The sequence below is a fragment of the Ambystoma mexicanum genome, chromosome 2p, assembly GCF_040938575.1.
Source record: "Ambystoma mexicanum isolate Mex_15411 chromosome 2p, UKY_AmexF1_1, whole genome shotgun sequence".
Classification (NCBI taxonomy): Eukaryota; Metazoa; Chordata; class Amphibia; order Caudata; family Ambystomatidae; genus Ambystoma; species Ambystoma mexicanum.
In genome coordinates, this window is record NC_090923.1 from 657,627,844 (window position 1) to 657,643,845 (window position 16,002).

At 45.5% G+C, this 16,002-nt stretch overlaps 1 protein-coding gene across 2 annotated transcripts in view; it reads right to left on the reverse strand.

Annotated features, from left to right (window-relative positions):
* Window positions 1-16,002, reverse strand: part of RINL (Ras and Rab interactor like) — a 219,398-nt gene that overhangs the window by 15,998 nt on the left and 187,398 nt on the right. For both annotated transcript variants that reach the window (XM_069644213.1, XM_069644212.1), the window contains exons 5-6: window positions 7,024-7,152; window positions 6,631-6,794 (exon numbers count right to left, since the gene is read on the reverse strand). In XM_069644213.1, coding sequence (XP_069500314.1) covers window positions 6,631-6,794; window positions 7,024-7,152 — 293 coding nt within the window. The remainder of the gene's footprint in view (window positions 1-6,630; window positions 6,795-7,023; window positions 7,153-16,002) is intronic.

Consider the following 16,002-nt stretch of genomic DNA (forward strand, 5'->3'; position numbering starts at 1 on the left):
CTTCAGAACTGCACTCATCAACACCACTGCTTTTACTAAAGGGGAATTAGGAACACCTAACAGCGCATTCCTAGATATTTTGTAATCCCTGCCCAATAAAGACACCTTATGTTTTGAATAATGTGTTTTAAAATTTTTGGAACGTTCTGTACCCATAACAGTTATTAACAGATCAACATTAGCGTCTAAATCATTGGATAGGCAGGCTTAAAATAAAACTCGATTTGAGTTAAATAACTTGGGTATAAACTCTTCGACAGAATATTCTCCCATTTCAACCTATGTTGGACAATGACAGAGCCTTCCTGTGCTTTTGGACGGGATATAGTCTGGGGAGGATGTATCCCCTGCTTGTTCAATGATAAATAGAGAAATAGGGTTGCATGGACACTGTCTGGTTGCCTCCTGATAAATAACTAATACATGGCGTCCCATTGTGACAATGAAATATGATGAAATCAGTGGTAGGCTGTTCAGAGCTCCTAAAATGTGTAATTGCAAGGATAGTCGGATATGACTCTCTCATTGATCACGTAGAAGCCCCATTCTTCGGTGAGAGTTCATAATTGTAAACCATCACCATTGTGCCTCAAATTTCTAAATACATTTAGGTGGCATTATACCATAAAATTCATACTGGGTAGTATCAAAGAGGCTGATATCAAAGACTCGACCGATTTAAGAGTTAAAACAACCACATATGAAAATAAAGCTATAAAACTCCCATACAAATATGTAGCCTTAAGAAATTGATGATTTAAGGTTGAAAAGAACGTTTTGCCTTTCTTGGCTTGATGAGATAGATAACAGTTAACAGGAATAACTATATGAACTTTATCTCATTTCAAGATTACAATTTGAAATTCTGTACTGCAAAAATTATTCTTAATAATGTCAAATTCGTATTTGGAAACCACTGTACAAATACCGCCTGAGTTGTGACCCCTTAGATTAAGTATTGCTGGGTTGAATATTGTGACAACACTTTCATAGGCCATCTGGTCATGTGCCCAGGGTTCCTGCAAAGCAATTAAGCTTTAGCTTTTGAAAAGAGGTAACAAAATCTCTCTTTCATCAGTTCCGTCAATTCCCTAAATGTTGCAGGAATGTTCAACATCACTTTGAATAGGAGGTAGGCAATCAACTTCTTCAGTGGTAAACAGGACTTCATAACAATTAGATCACTTTAGCCTTGAATAATTCTGAATATCCGTTGACAAGCATGGCAATGGAGGGCCCTGTTCCAAATGGAGGCAAGCAATGATTCAAAACCGTAATGGCTACCTTGATCTGCGTAAATGCAAGGCTATGATTTAGGCACCAGATGAAGAAACAGCAAAGCCGAGATCAGAATTTTATAAATAATTGACAAGAGCAGAGTTGGAAACGTTAATCACACCACAGTATCTCTCGTGGCTTTTTTCTATTTGACCAATTCAGCATGGTAGTTTGATCTTCATTCGGGACATTTGTGTCATGATCAGACTCTTAATGTGTGGTTGGCCTGGAATTAACTAGGTCCCACTCAGGGCCAGGCCGACCTGTAACATAACACATGGCCTCTCCATGATACTCAAAGGGATGACTGCCCATTCTGCTTTGCTTGCATTGGTGTTTCAGACCCACAGCTGCATGTAATACCACCTCACCAACGTTGCCTCGTAGCAGAGAGAATCATGCCCCATGTCCTAGGTGGTGTGGTTACACTACTTCTACACCATTTAGATATGGCATGTTCTAGGAGCTGCTGTGTAGTAGGAGGCTCAATTGCTCAGGTTCCAATAGTGGAAACCTGGAGTAGAATGGTGGGCCACTGGTAAAGACACCATTATATGCTACACATGATTTCCCCATAACTTCTCGTTTCTCGCAGTGGCAACGGAGGGGCCTAACTAGAACTCCATCCGGCCTTTGCAAGGCAATGCCTTCCCCAGTAAGTACAGTTTTGTTACATTTGTTGTGTTTACTCTTTAAATGTACATCATATTTGCCTTCCAAGAATACCTCTTTGCCCTCCAAACATATGTTAATTGCCTGCAAAAGCCGGAAGTACCCTGGCCAGATCACTGCACTGTGTGGGTGCACTTCAGGTGCACTTCAGGGGCCAGTACGAATCCACACGTTCATTGCAAGACTGTAAAACACCTTGAGCAAAGACTGTCATGCTCGATACACACACATGTGAGGACAATGTTAAAGATTCTTCTTGTGGCTCATGGGAAAGATAATGGCAGGGAATACAGAAGTCATTGCTTTTTCAACAAGGTGTCCAGCTCGCTATGGGCCGTATTTGAACATCTGCTTTCAGTTTCAGGTGTTGTCTCTGGTTGTCTTGGAACTGTGCTTCTCACGCTACCTCCTAATCTTTGGAATATGTCCCCATGAATAGGTTACTCCCTCCCCTTGCATCTGTACCATTTCTCAGGTACCACATTCGGTCTTTTAGAGGAGGCGGGGGGGGGGGGGTTTAACATGGAATGATATATTATGCTTCAGCAGGTAGAACTGTTTTTGTGTGTTCTTCCATCCATTTGCTCTTTCGTCACTTGAATTTGCCTTTGTGCATTGGTGAACGAAAGATCCTCAGACCCTCCCAAACTCCATGTTTTGAGAAGGGAATAAAGTCAGAAGCAAACTCTGGCCAGGGTGATATCAATGCCTATAGAAACACACTGTGCATGGGGACTTTAGGGGCACAAATGGCAGGATGATGTCTGAATGCAGGTGAACACTCTGGGTAAAGTGAAATTAGTGACCATAGGTGCACACTCTAGGTGGGGTAATACCAAGAAGCGTTTAGGGCACTCTTCTGGGCAGTTGATATCAGTGCGTGTATAGTATGCACTCTGTGCAGCATTTAATGCGATATGAAGTGGTCTTATATAGCCAACCTCTGCCACCTAAGTGGCTTGGGTGTGCATGTATCTGCAAGAAAGGATGGGAGGGTTGAGGTGTTAGTGGGAAAGAGGGGAAGGAGGATGTGAATAAGGAGGTACTGATGTGTGAAGAGTGGCGATACAGGAGTTCTGAGCGCCAGTATGAGTCTAAGTGGTTTGTGGCAGTGACACTTGAGTAAGTGTTTTTTTCTGGAGGGGAGACTCCAAGATCAATCACATGAAAGCCAGCGCTGGAAGACCAGGGGAGCCACTGGCTTGAGTGGGGCTGTAATAGAGCTAAAGATGTAAGCAGTGGTATTGTTCAATCAAGCTTAATGTGGCATTTAGTAGGCACATCTTTGCCCGGTGATGAGCTAGTTTGTGTGTTTAGTGGACAGCGGTCAAGGATGGATAGGCCAGATGGTTAGTTGTGGTTAGGAGAGTGAATTGCATTAGCTGTATGGGTATATTGCTAGACTGTACCATTTGAATTCCAGTCTGTTGTTGACCTGGGGTGTCAACTATTATGCACTATTGCCTATCAGATTGCACAGTTCGTTCCCCTACATCTGATCCCCTACGTTTAAAGAAGCAGTTTCTTATGGTGGCTTTTACTGGGCTTCAAGGATGAGGATGTTGTGCATGATGAGTTATAGGTGTTGCAGTCTGCTGTTGGCAGGTTCCCATTTCTTCAGGAAAAGGGATTGGCATGGGTTTGCGATGTAGTGCTGCAAATCCTCATTTCGGTATTGGATGCATGGAATTTCAGTCGATTTGCCAACATCTATGACTCGACATGCACCAGGCAGGTGTACAGATATGGTTTATTTGATGTTGAGCCCAGTTGCGGTATGCATGCTGCATAGTCAGAAGCCTGATGCACAAAGGGTGGTGCACTGAAGCGCGACACATCTTCAAAGTCGGTCTTTTTCTTTTTTCCCCCGGTCTTCGGACCTCGTTGCGTCATCTGTATGTTTGTTGATGATTTGCATAGTTGTAACAAGTATGTGCCGAGTTAAATAATGAGTGTCACGAGTGGTGTCAGGTAGATTCATGCAGATGCTGTAGAGTAGTGGGGAAAGGCAGAATGCTTGTGGTACTCCACAGCTGAAGATGGTAGGACATGACCAAACAAATTCCAAGTGAGTGGTGTCTGTCGTGTGTGTGAGGAAAGATGTAATCCAGCATAGTGAATGTTAGATTCATCTGAAGTCCTCAAGTCTTTTTAGCAAAATGTTGTGGCTGACAGTGTTGAATGCAGCAGAGATGTCCAGGAGACTAGGTGGACTTGGTGTGTTTGCATCAGCATTGTTTTTAAAGTGTCCCAGCTAAAGGTGAGTATAGATTTTGTTCTCCTTATCACTCCTAAACCATGTTGTGGCTGCTGTAGGAGGATGCTGGCGTCCACCTTTTCTTGAAATTGGTGGTAGATTAATTGTCGGGTATTATTAAGGTGAAGGACTTGTTGGATATTGGTAAGTAGCGTGCATGGTCACTGGGATTGGCTGCCAGTTCTTTGATGAGCATCTTAATAAAAGCTGTTCTGGAGGCACTGACAACAATTCCCTGTTCTATGGATGATTTGATATAGGCTTGGCATGAGAGCACAAGTTATGGCGGTCCGGTTAAGGCTTTGTAGATTTTGGGGGGCGGGGTGGTCATGAGCTTTCGGGCAAACCTACTGGACTACTGCCTTTGTCCGTGTAGGCCTGTATCGGGATGGAATGGAAAGCTCATAATGCCGGTACTGGGGCTCTTCTCTGCATTGCTTCAGTGAAGAAGTTGGTGTTGTTGATCATTTCTGGTCTTGGTGGTCTTGGAGCTCGCTAATTATTTCAACTAAAGTGTGCTGTGATGGAGTTGCAGACTTGTTGGAATGGGGTCAGTAATGTATTGCTGAGATTTCTACATATCGTGATAATTCTGTACTTTTTCTTTGGCCATGTTGCACAGTGGTGTGAAAGGAGTCTGTTGAGTTGATCACTGGCTGTCATCACTAACTGTAATGGCACACTGTGCCCATGATAATACCAATGGCGGTGTAAGAGCACTATTTTGACTGGGTGGTATCAGTGATTGTTGGGGTACACTGATTCCAGGGGGATATTATTAGCTGCAAAGGGGAACACTTCGGACGTGGCCTTATTATGCATATGAGGGTTATATTCAGAGCATGGGCAAACTCTTGGCATGGTGATTTGGTAAATATGAGGGCACCCTCTGTGCATGATAGTGCAGGGACCATCGTGGCACACCCTGGCCAGGTTGGTATAGTTTCTGTAAGTGCACTTGTTGCGGGGTTGTACTGGCACAGCAGTTGCATGCTCAGCGAGGGTTGTGCTGTCACTGTAGAGCAGTGGACTTCAAAATTTTTTGGCTCGGGCCCCCCCTGAGCCAAGTTTGGGCAGGCCGGGCCCCCCTAAAAGTGCCAGATGGACACTATGTAGAAATCGCTATGAACTTTTGCGTGCCGTCACCGCACCCTACTCCCAGTACAGACCCTGGGCTCTCCCCACCATACTCCCAACACTATCCCAGTTCTGCCGCCCATCCTGCACCCACCACAATCCCATAACACAAGCATACACACATCCATACACATTTAAATAAAAAATAAATCGCCATGAACTTACCTTCTGCAGGGGCCTGCGCATGGTTGCTAAAATGCCCCGCTCCAGGTTGCTCTGCCCATATGTGCGAGGAGGCGCAGGAGCACCCCCTCGCACATACATACATGCAGTGCCCCAGCCAGCATTTCCAATGAGCTATGCAAGGCTGGCGAAGCAAAACACCCCCAACGTTGCATGGCTCAGTGATCATGTGCGGCTGGGTAATGAACTGTCAAAGGCACACAGTGTTTCCCTTTGACAGTTCAGCCCGCCCAGGAGCACTCCCTCAGCTGGAAAAAGCAGCTGAGGGAGTGCTCAGTGTTTCACTGGGCTGGCTCCTCGGCACCTCCATAATGGGTGAGGTGGCCAGTGGGTGGACGCCCCCTCACCCATTATGGATGAGTCGGCAGGCTTGGACTGGCCTATAGGGCGATGACCATACCAAAAATGCAAAATGCTAGTGTAGGTCAGCCAAAATGGGCCGCTTTTTTGGCCAATGTGGGCCAGTTTGAGGAGTTACTTCACTATGCAGCTAGTAGTTTTGACCATTGTTGCTGAATAAATATTCTTTAAATATCACAATTTGTTTACATTTGAATAAAAAACAACCCCTTGTGTACTATTCAAACAGTCTGTGACTAAAGGACTGAATATCCATTTGCAACTGCTGCCCATGTTTTCATTGGTGCCTAAGACCGTTGTATGGTCCAGTCTGACCATGTGAGCTGCCCCCTCCCATTTCCCCCAATCTAAAAAAATAAAAATAAAAAAAATATATATATATATTTTTTTTTTACATTTCATGCTGGCCTCTGGCGCCCCCCCTAGGAGGCGGCCGCGTCCCCCTGGGGGGGCGCGCCCCACAGTTTGAAGACCTCTGCGAGAGAAAGGCTCTGGGCAGAATGGTTACTGCTTAACACTGGGCATAACCCAGAGAAAAGCCTGATATCAATGATATCAATGAATGTAGGTGCATACTCGGAGATGGTTGGTTATGGACTCATTACCACGCTCAATCTGGGTAGGGTTCAACTTGTTGGTTTTGCTTGGGTTTGTGAATGTCACTGAGGGTAATGGATCTGCTTTGTGCCTTACGGTACTGGCTGCCCTCCGAGCAGGAAGATGTTCACTATCATTATCCATACCTGGTTATTTCGGGTGGATGAATTGACCCGGTGGATTGTTCTCCGTCGCTGCCACTGATGAAGGGACCTCTGAGCCTCTAGGCTGATCTGCCTGGTCACTGATGTGTGGTGAATGCTGCCGATGTGAAACAAAGCTCCAAAGACTGTGGTGAGGTAGTAACCGCCTGCAAGAGCAAAATAAAAGCACAATTACATCTTGTCTGCTGTGCCCAAATCTGCTTTCTGGGTCCTCTAGGGATTCTCATATTCATCTTCCCTGGGTGCACATACAGATCAGACTGTGCAAAGCCTAATATGGGTTCATTACAGGATGGTGTTCGGTGCGGGAGAATGCCGTGATACTCCCTTGTGGCCTATCACATTATGTTCTTCACAGATGGTCTGCCTCCTTACCTTCTCCCTGGAGCTGAGAAGGATCCAAAAGCTCCATCATGTACTCTACATTCAACTGCAAGAAAGTGATGTCACACCCAAGCAGTACATAGGTCAGCACAGGCAGAAAGTCATCAGCGCCAAAGGTCTCTGTGTGTAGAGAAGAGAGTAACCAGGTTAGTAAAAAAAGGGTGCCTCTGCTCTGCTGCCTAGCACACACAATCAATGTTTAGAAACAAGATACTCATAGGAACCCATTTCCCTCTGATTCCAGTCATGCACTGATGGCTCCCCTAGAACCCACTATGGAGGCAACACCTTCATAGACAGTCAACAATGCCACCCCATCATTTGTATTTTTTTTTACGACAAATAAGAAGCACAACTCATCAGAGGCTCTGGTGTGTCTTCTAAGGTTATGTTGGATATTGGTCAATAGCTTGCAGGTCACTGGGATTGGTTATCACTTTTTTTATGAGCATCTTAATAAAAGCTGTTCTGCAGGCACCTACAACAATTCCCTGTTCTATGCATGTTTGGAGGTAGGATTGGAATAAGAGCACACATTATGGTGGCTCGGTTAAGGCTTTGCAGATGTTGGGGGCATGGTGGTCATGGGTCTTCGGGCAAACCTGCTGGATTACTATTTCTGACCGTGTAACCTTGCATCGAGATTGAATGGAAAGCTCATAACGCCGGTACTGGGGCTTTCTTCGGTATTGCTTCAGTGATGATTGGTGTTGTTGATCATTTCTGGTCTTGATGGTCTTGGAGCTCTCTAATTGATATGATATGATATGATATGATAAGTCATTTATAACGTGACTGTACACAAGTGTTTCTAGGCATGACAAGACAAGGAGGGGGAAACCTACTAGGCCTTGTGTCATTCGGATCACACAAGTGAAGTGAAGTTGGGAGGGGAGAAGTGCCAAGAGAGGCTGGGGGTGAGGAGAAGTGCAGGTGACTCAATAAGTGCTGACATAGGTTGGCTCTTAAATTCAAAGTAAAGGGACTGAAGGTTACAGATACATACCCTTAAGTGCTGAGGGAACGCGGGGTCAGTGCAAGGGCAACTGGATATGCAGGAGCCTGGCCCGAGCTCAGAGGTGGCCAGGTGACCAGTGTACAGAGCTCTCAGGGAGATTAGCAAGGGAGAGGAAGAGAGAGTTGCCCTGCCAATGATCGCCCAATCTCCATCACTCCTTTTCTGGGCGAACTCGTGGAAAAGCTGGCCATCTCCCAGCTCAATCTTCACACTGAATCTGTTGGCTGTCTCTATGATCATCAGTCTGGCTTCAGAGCTGCCAGAAGCATGGAAACTGCTCTCCTGAACATCCGTGAAGACCTGCTCTTCAACCTTGACTCCAACACCCCCTGTATCCTCATCATACTTGATCTCTCTTCTGCCTTTGATGTGTTCAACCAAGCCATCCAGTTCAATCGTCTCTGTGATAACCTGGGTATCACCAGTCAGGCCCTGGCGTGGCTGACTTCTTTCTTCTCTGATCGACCCTCCCAGTTTCAACTTGGGTCCTTCCTCGCCTTCATCTCTATCTCTACCTGTGGTGTTCCCCAGGGGTCTAACCTCTCTCCTTGGCTGTTTAACCAATACCTGGCACTTCTTGCCCACTGCATTGCCGCTCTCTGCCCCAACTTCCAGTGCTATGCTGATAACACTCAGCTCATTTTCAGGCTATCCTCAGCCACCTCCTCTCCCTCTCTCATCTCTGACTGTCTGTCCACCATCCAGGAGTGGTGTGCCGCCAATGATCTCTGCCTTAATGCCAGTAAGACTGAGATTCTCCTCTTCAGCACACCCGCTCCCTCCTTTTCTGTCATTCTCTGGCCGGCCTCTGTTGGCCCTCTTCCTGTGGCCACCTGTGAGGCTAAAAACCTTGGGGCCATCTTCGACTCCACACTCTCTTTCTCTCCCCACATCTCCGATGTCTCTAAGAAGTCACACTACCAGCTGCACCTCCTCAAGGGTATTCTTCCTCTCCTTCCTCCAGAAGCTCACTGTCTCCAGTGCTCTGGTTCTCTCTAGGGTGGACTATTGCAACAGCCCCTTTCTAAATCTGCCTGCTTCCACTCTCCGCCCTCTGCAATTTATACAGAACAGGACTGCAAGACTTGTCCTTGGCCTCAAGCCCAGGGATCCTATCTCTCCAGGCCTGAAATCTCTGCATTGGCTTCCAGTGGCTGCGAGGATTAAGTTCAAAACCCTCTGCATCGTCTACAAGGCCTTCTGGGGCCTGGGGCCTCAATACCTTCAACTCTCTGCTTTTCTGCTTTCAGTGGTGACCTTGGCTTTGCTCTGTTGGTAGTACTTGACTTTGGCAGTGCTGATCAGTCATCTGCTTGTAGCGTGGATTTCCCCAAGCACTTTGCCTCTCCACCAAACTCAAAGTCTGGTGGTGAGGTAAAGTGGCAGTAAAATAGTTGCTGCCACATTACTGCTTTTGTTACCCACACTCGTATGAGGCCTATAGTAATCCTGGCTGGAAATCAGGCCTTAGTGAAGTCCAAATGAAAGATTATTTTTCCGAGGGGCACCTATGGAAGAATTGCGTTCAAATCTATACTTGCCGCTAACGACTGAATTGAGGAAGGCAATGGGGTGTTTGACTGGAAGTATAGAAGCAGTGCTTTGGTTTTACTATTCAACCATATTGAGTCTACCTTTCATGTGGAGAAGGGAACATACCAGAGGTTCCTGATCTGGCACACATGATCAGAGGAACAAATGGGCTTGATTCCACTCATCCCAACAAGGGTGCAAAGCTTTCAACAGAAGTGATGTTTGTCTTATAGGAGACCCCCAGCTCCGCTGCCACCCAGAGGAAAAACCCATCCTTTTAAGGTACCTTAGAACAAGTTATGCCTGAGAATGAGGAACAGAGAAGGAAGGCCACTATTTATTTTGAGAGCCAACGATTGTTTTAAAGTGCATAGAACAACACCAAGGGGGATAGTGAAATGAGGTTCCAATTAATAGTACCCAAGCCATTCGAACCTCCTGCAATGGAAATGGCTCTTTCAAACCTCACTGCTGGGCATTGAGGGTTGGCCAAAACCAAGCATCATTTGTCTTTTAGCTATCATATGGTGGGATTTATAAAAACACTTAAAGGAACACTGCACCAGCTGTTCCACATGTCACAAAACCTTGTGGGCAGATGGTCCTAGGGTTCCTCTACAATGCTTACTCATTGTTAAGATCCCATTCTCTTGTACATGATCGATATAATGGAACTCACGTCTAGATCCTTCAAGAGAAGGAAATAGGTACATTTTAGTCTAGCATCACCATGCTACAAGAAACCAAAATGGATTTCACCCTGAGCAAGCACTTCCATGAAGATCCTAAAACACTCTGGGGGTCATTTACTAAGCTAAATAAGCGGCTTAAGTAAAACTAAATGTACTAAGCTCAAACAAAATAGTGTAAGTAGAATTTAAGTCATTTTTTGGTACAAGTGTAACTTACCCAATTTTTTTAGTGTAGTAAATCAGCCCACATATATGTTTGTATTGGGCTGATTCACTAAGCTCAAATAAACAGTGGTGCAAGTAAAATACAATTTACTAAGCTAAAACAAATAGTGTAAGTAGAACTTAAGCCATTTCTTGTGTAAGTGTAGATTGCATTATTTTCCTAGCTTAGTAAATCAGCCCCAAAGTATCCTGGAAGGATTTCCCAAGGAAATTCTCACAAACCAAGGGTCGTGTTTTATGTCTAAGCACACAGGGAGAACAGTGAACTGCCTCACTTCAAAACCCTATGCACCTCCATTGGTTGATCACAAACAGATGGGCTGGTGTAGAGATTTAACAAAACCCCAAAGAACTTATTAGACAATCTGGTAGTGTAGGATGGGAAGAAATGGGATCAGTTGCTCCTCTGGGCGATATTTGTCGTTTGGAAACTACCAAAGGCCCCCCACTGGGTTTACCCATTTTGAGTGCATGAAAGACAACCTCGGGATGTCCTTTATATGTTGATAGAGGGTTGGGAGAAACAGGGAAATCAAGCCACCAATACTGCATTTAAGTCCAGAAAACAAGAACAAGTGATAGGATAACTCGGATTCAAGATCTAGTGCAGTAACATCTACAATAGGCACAGGGCAACCAGAAACTTTAGTATCATCAGAAGGCCTGGTTACAAAAATTTCAGGTAGGTAGGAGATCAGGTCATGGTTTTACTATGCACCATGGATAATAAGCTTCTGGACCAATGACGTGGTCATGGCATGGCCCCTATATAGTCATTGAAGTTTTAGGGGAATTCACCTACAGAGTACAACAACCAGATAGACATAATAAGGACCAGATCAATTACATTTGGGAAAATAATGAAGAGAAAATAGTAATCCAACTCTCAAGGCTTCCACAGAGGTGTTAACCCTACCAACACCCCTCCAAACGTAATCCCCACATTGTTATCTAACAAACTTTTGGCTGTACAACACCAGGATCTACAGCATTTCGTTAATCATTTTTCTCCAAAGATTTTTCTGAACTTCCGGGTTGGGTTGAGGGTTTTTTCCACCATGTCCATACACCGCCTGGGAAATATTTCCTGCTCCGATCCTATTGATTGACAGAGGCCAATAGACAGTCAGCAAGATCAGGAAAAGGGTAGAGCTACAGCTTATAGAATAATCCCATCATCAATGGCCCATCCAATAGTTCTGGTGGAGAAGCTGTTGGTACTTTGTGATTAATGCATCGACTTTCTAAGAATCAACAAGTTATCACAATGCCATGCTTATCCCCTGCCAGTGTGGATAAGTTGATCGAATAATTTTGATCCACTACAGTAATATACACATTTGCCCTCACCAAGGGCTACTTGCAGGTTGCCTTAGCTCCTGAGGATAAAGGCAAAATGGTCTTTGCTACCCCAAAGAAATAATTAATGGGGCTCCAGGCACTTTCCAAAGGCTAATGGGCTCAGTGGTGACAACAGACTGCTCCTTTAAGGGAGCATATATAAATGACTTGGTAACGTCTCTTCCACCTTGTTTCACCCTGGAGCCTGGACATTCATATTGCTCATGTCCCTCAACAAATCACAGGTTCTTTCTCCACTGGCAACCCCTCACTCTTGGAGCTGAGACTCGGCCCTGAAACGCCTCTTTTTTGCTGGATCCATCAGTTTGTCCTGAAGACACTGGTTTTGCAGTCACTTCATCCCAGCACGCCTCTTTTCCTGCAGCCGTCCTCACACCTAGTTTCATCTGCAGTCTGCTATCATCCTGTTCTTCTGATGCCACTCTCTTGTGCTCTGCTAACTCAATTTTGCGGGGAATAACGCTTCTAATGCTACCGACCTGTCCCACTTTCTAGAGTCTGTGCTGTCCGGGCATCTGTCTCTTTTGAATCGGTTTCCCTGCTGCTCTCAGTTCATTGGGCTGTGCGAATCCCATGCCAGTCTCTCGACACCGAACCACCCAGACTTCACAGCTAGGCCTTGCATAATTTGGACATCTGCTGCTCTTTTCCTCCTTTCACCACTCCTTCACGTTGAATCTCTGTTTCTCTTCGCTCTTTCCTTATTTGCCCTTTTGTTTTACACATGTGCAAGCGCGTAGAGGCCATACTAATGGGATAAAGGTGCTATACAAATGACAAACAACAACTACTTCTACTACTTCATTTGACACTGTATGATATGATATGTCATTTATAACGTGCCTGTACACAAGTGTTTCTAGGCGCGGGTAGACGAGGAAGGGGAGACAAAGGGGCTTTGGGGCTTTCTTCGGTTTTGCTTCAGTGATGATTGGTGTTGTTGATCATTTCTGGTCTTGATGGTCTTGGAGCTCTCTAATTGATATAATATGATATGATAAGTCATTTATAACGTGACTGTACCCAAGTGTTTCTAGGCATGACAAGACAAGGAGGGGGAAACTTACTAGGCCTTGTGTCATTCGGATCACACAAGTGAAGGGAAGTTGGGAGGGGAGAAGTGCCAAGAGAGGCTGGGGGTGAGGAGAAGTGCAGGTGACTCAATAAGTGCTGACATAGGTTGGCTCTTAAGTTCCAAGGGAAGGGACTGTAGGTTACAGATACATACCCTTAAGTGCTGAGGGAACGCGGGGTCAGTGCAAGGGCAACTGAATATGCAGGAGTCTGGTCCGAGCTCAGAGGTGGCCAGGTGACCAGTGTACAGAGCTATCAGGGAGATTAGCAAGGAAGAGGAAGAGAGAGTTGCCCTGCCAATGATCGCCCAATCTCCATCACTCCTTTTCTGGGCAAACTCGTGGAAAAGCTGGCCATCTCCCAGCTCAATCGTCACACTGAATCTGTTGGCTGTCTCTATGATCATCAGTCTGGCTTCAGAGCTGCCAGAAGCATGGAAACTGCTCTCCAGAACATCCGTGAAGACCTGCTCTTCAACCTTGACTCCAACACCCCCTGTATCCTCATCTTACTTGATCTCTCTTCTGCCTTTGATATGGTCAACCAAGCCATCCTGTTCAATCGTCTCTGTGATAACCTGGGTATCACCAGTTAGGCCCTGGCGTGGCTGACTTCTTTCTTCTCTGATCGACCCTCCCAGGTTCAACTTGGGTCCTTCCTCGCCTTCATCTCTATCTCTACCTGTGGAGTTCCCCAGGGGTCTAACCTCTCTCCTTGGCTGTTTAACCAATACCTGGCAGTTCTTGCCCACTGCATTGCCGCTCTCTGCCCCAACTTCCAGTGCTATGCTGATAACACTCAGCTCATTTTCAGGCTATCCTCAGCCACCTCCTCTCCCTCTCTCATCTCTGACTGTCTGTCCACCATCCAGGAGTGGTGTGCCGCCAATGATCTCTGCCTTAATGCCAGTAAGACTGAGATTCTCCTCATCAGCACACCCGCTCCCTCCTTTTCTGTCATTCTCTGGCCGGCCTCTGTTGGCCCTCTTCCTGTGACCACCTGTGAGGCTAAAAACCTTGGGGTCATCTTCGACTCCACACTCTCTTTCTCTCCTCACATCTCTGATGTCTCTAAGAAGTCACACTACCAGCTGCGCCTCCTCACAGGTAGTCTTCCTCTCCTCTCCTTCCTCCAGAAGCTCACTGTCTCCAGTGCTCTGGTTCTCTCTAGGGTGGACTATTGCAACAGCCCCTTTCTAAATCTGCCTGCTTTCACTCTCCACCCTCTGCAACTTATACAGAACAGGATTGCAAGACTTGTCCTTGGCCTCAAGCCCAGGGATCCTATCTCTCCAGGCCTGAAATCTCTGCATTGGCTTCCAGTGGCTGCGAGGATTAAGTTCAAAACCCTCTGCATCGTCTAAAAGGCCTGCTGGGGCCTGGGGCCTCAATACCTCCAACTGTCTGCTTTTCTGCTTTCAGTGGTGACCTTGGCTTTGCTCTTTTGGTAGTACTTGACTTTGGCAGTGGTGATCAGTCATCTGCTTGTAGCATGGATTTCCCCAAGCACTTTGCCTCTCCACCAAACTCAAAGTCTGGTGTGAGGTAAAGTGGCAGTAAAATAGTTGCTGCCACATTACTGCTTTTGTTACCCACAATCGTAATGAGGCCTATAGTAATCCTGGCTGGAATCCAGGCCTTAGTGAAGTCCAAATGAAAGATTATTTTTCCGAGGGGCACCTATGGAAGAATTGCGTTCAAATCTATACTTGCCGCTAACGACTGAATTGAGGAAGGCAATGGGGTGTTTGACTGGAAGTATAGAAGCAGTGCTTTGGTTTTACTATTCAACCATATTGAGTCTACCTTTCATGTGGAGAAGGGAACATACCAGAGGTTCCTGATCTGGCACACATGAGCAGAGGAACAAATGGGCTTGCTTCCACTCATCCCAACAAGGGTGCAAAGCTTCCACCAGAAGTGATGTTTGTCTTATAGGAGACCCCCAGCTCCGCTGCCACCCAGAAGAAAACCCATCCCTTTAAGGTACCTTAGAACAAGTTATGCCTGAGAATGAGGAACAGAGAAGGAAGGCCACTATTTATTTTGAGAGCCAACGATTGTTTTACAGTGCATAGAACAACACCAAGGGGGATAGTGAAATGAGGTTCCAATTAATAGTACCCAAGCTATTCCAACCTCCTGCAATGGAAATGGCTCTTTCAAACCTCACTGCTGGGCATTGAGGGTTGGCCAAAACCCAGCATCATTTGTCTTTTAGCTATTTTATGGTGGGATTTATAAAAACACTTAAAGGAACACTGCACCAGCTGTTCCACATGTCACAAAACCTTGTGGGCAGATGGTCCCAGGGTTCCTCTACAATGCTTACTCATTGTTAAGATCCCATTCTCTTGTACATGATCGATATAATGGAACTCGTGCCTAGATCCTTCAAGAGAAGGAAATAGGTACATTTTAGTCTAGCATCACCATGCTACAAGAAACCAAAATGGATTTCACCCTGAGCAAGCACTTCCATGAAGATCCTAAAACACTCTGGGGGTCATTTACTAAGCTAAATAAGCGGCTTAAGTAAAACTAAATGTACTAAGCTCAAACAAAATAGTGTAAGTAGAATTTAAGTCATTTTTTGGTACAAGTGTAACTTACCCAATGTTTTTAGTGTAGTAAATCAGCCCACATATATGTTTGTATTGGGCTGATTCACTAAGCTCAAATAAACAGTGTAAGTAAAATAACATTTACTAAGCTAAAACAAATAGTGTAAGTAGAACTTAAGCCATTTCTTGTGTAAGTGTAGATTGCATTATTTTCCTAGCTTAGTAAATCAGCCCCAAAGTATCCTGGAAGGATTTCCCAAGGAAATTCTCACAAACCAAGGGTCGCGTTTTATGTCTAAGCACACAGGGAGAACAGTGAACTGCCTCACTTCAAAACCCTATGCACCTCCATTGGTTGATCACAAACAGATGGGCTGGTGTAGAGATTTAACAAAACCCCAAAGAACTTATTAGACAATCTGGAAGTGTAGGATGGGAAGAAATGGGATCAGTTGCTCCTCTGGGCGATATTTGTCGTTTGGAAACTACCAAAGGCCCCCCAC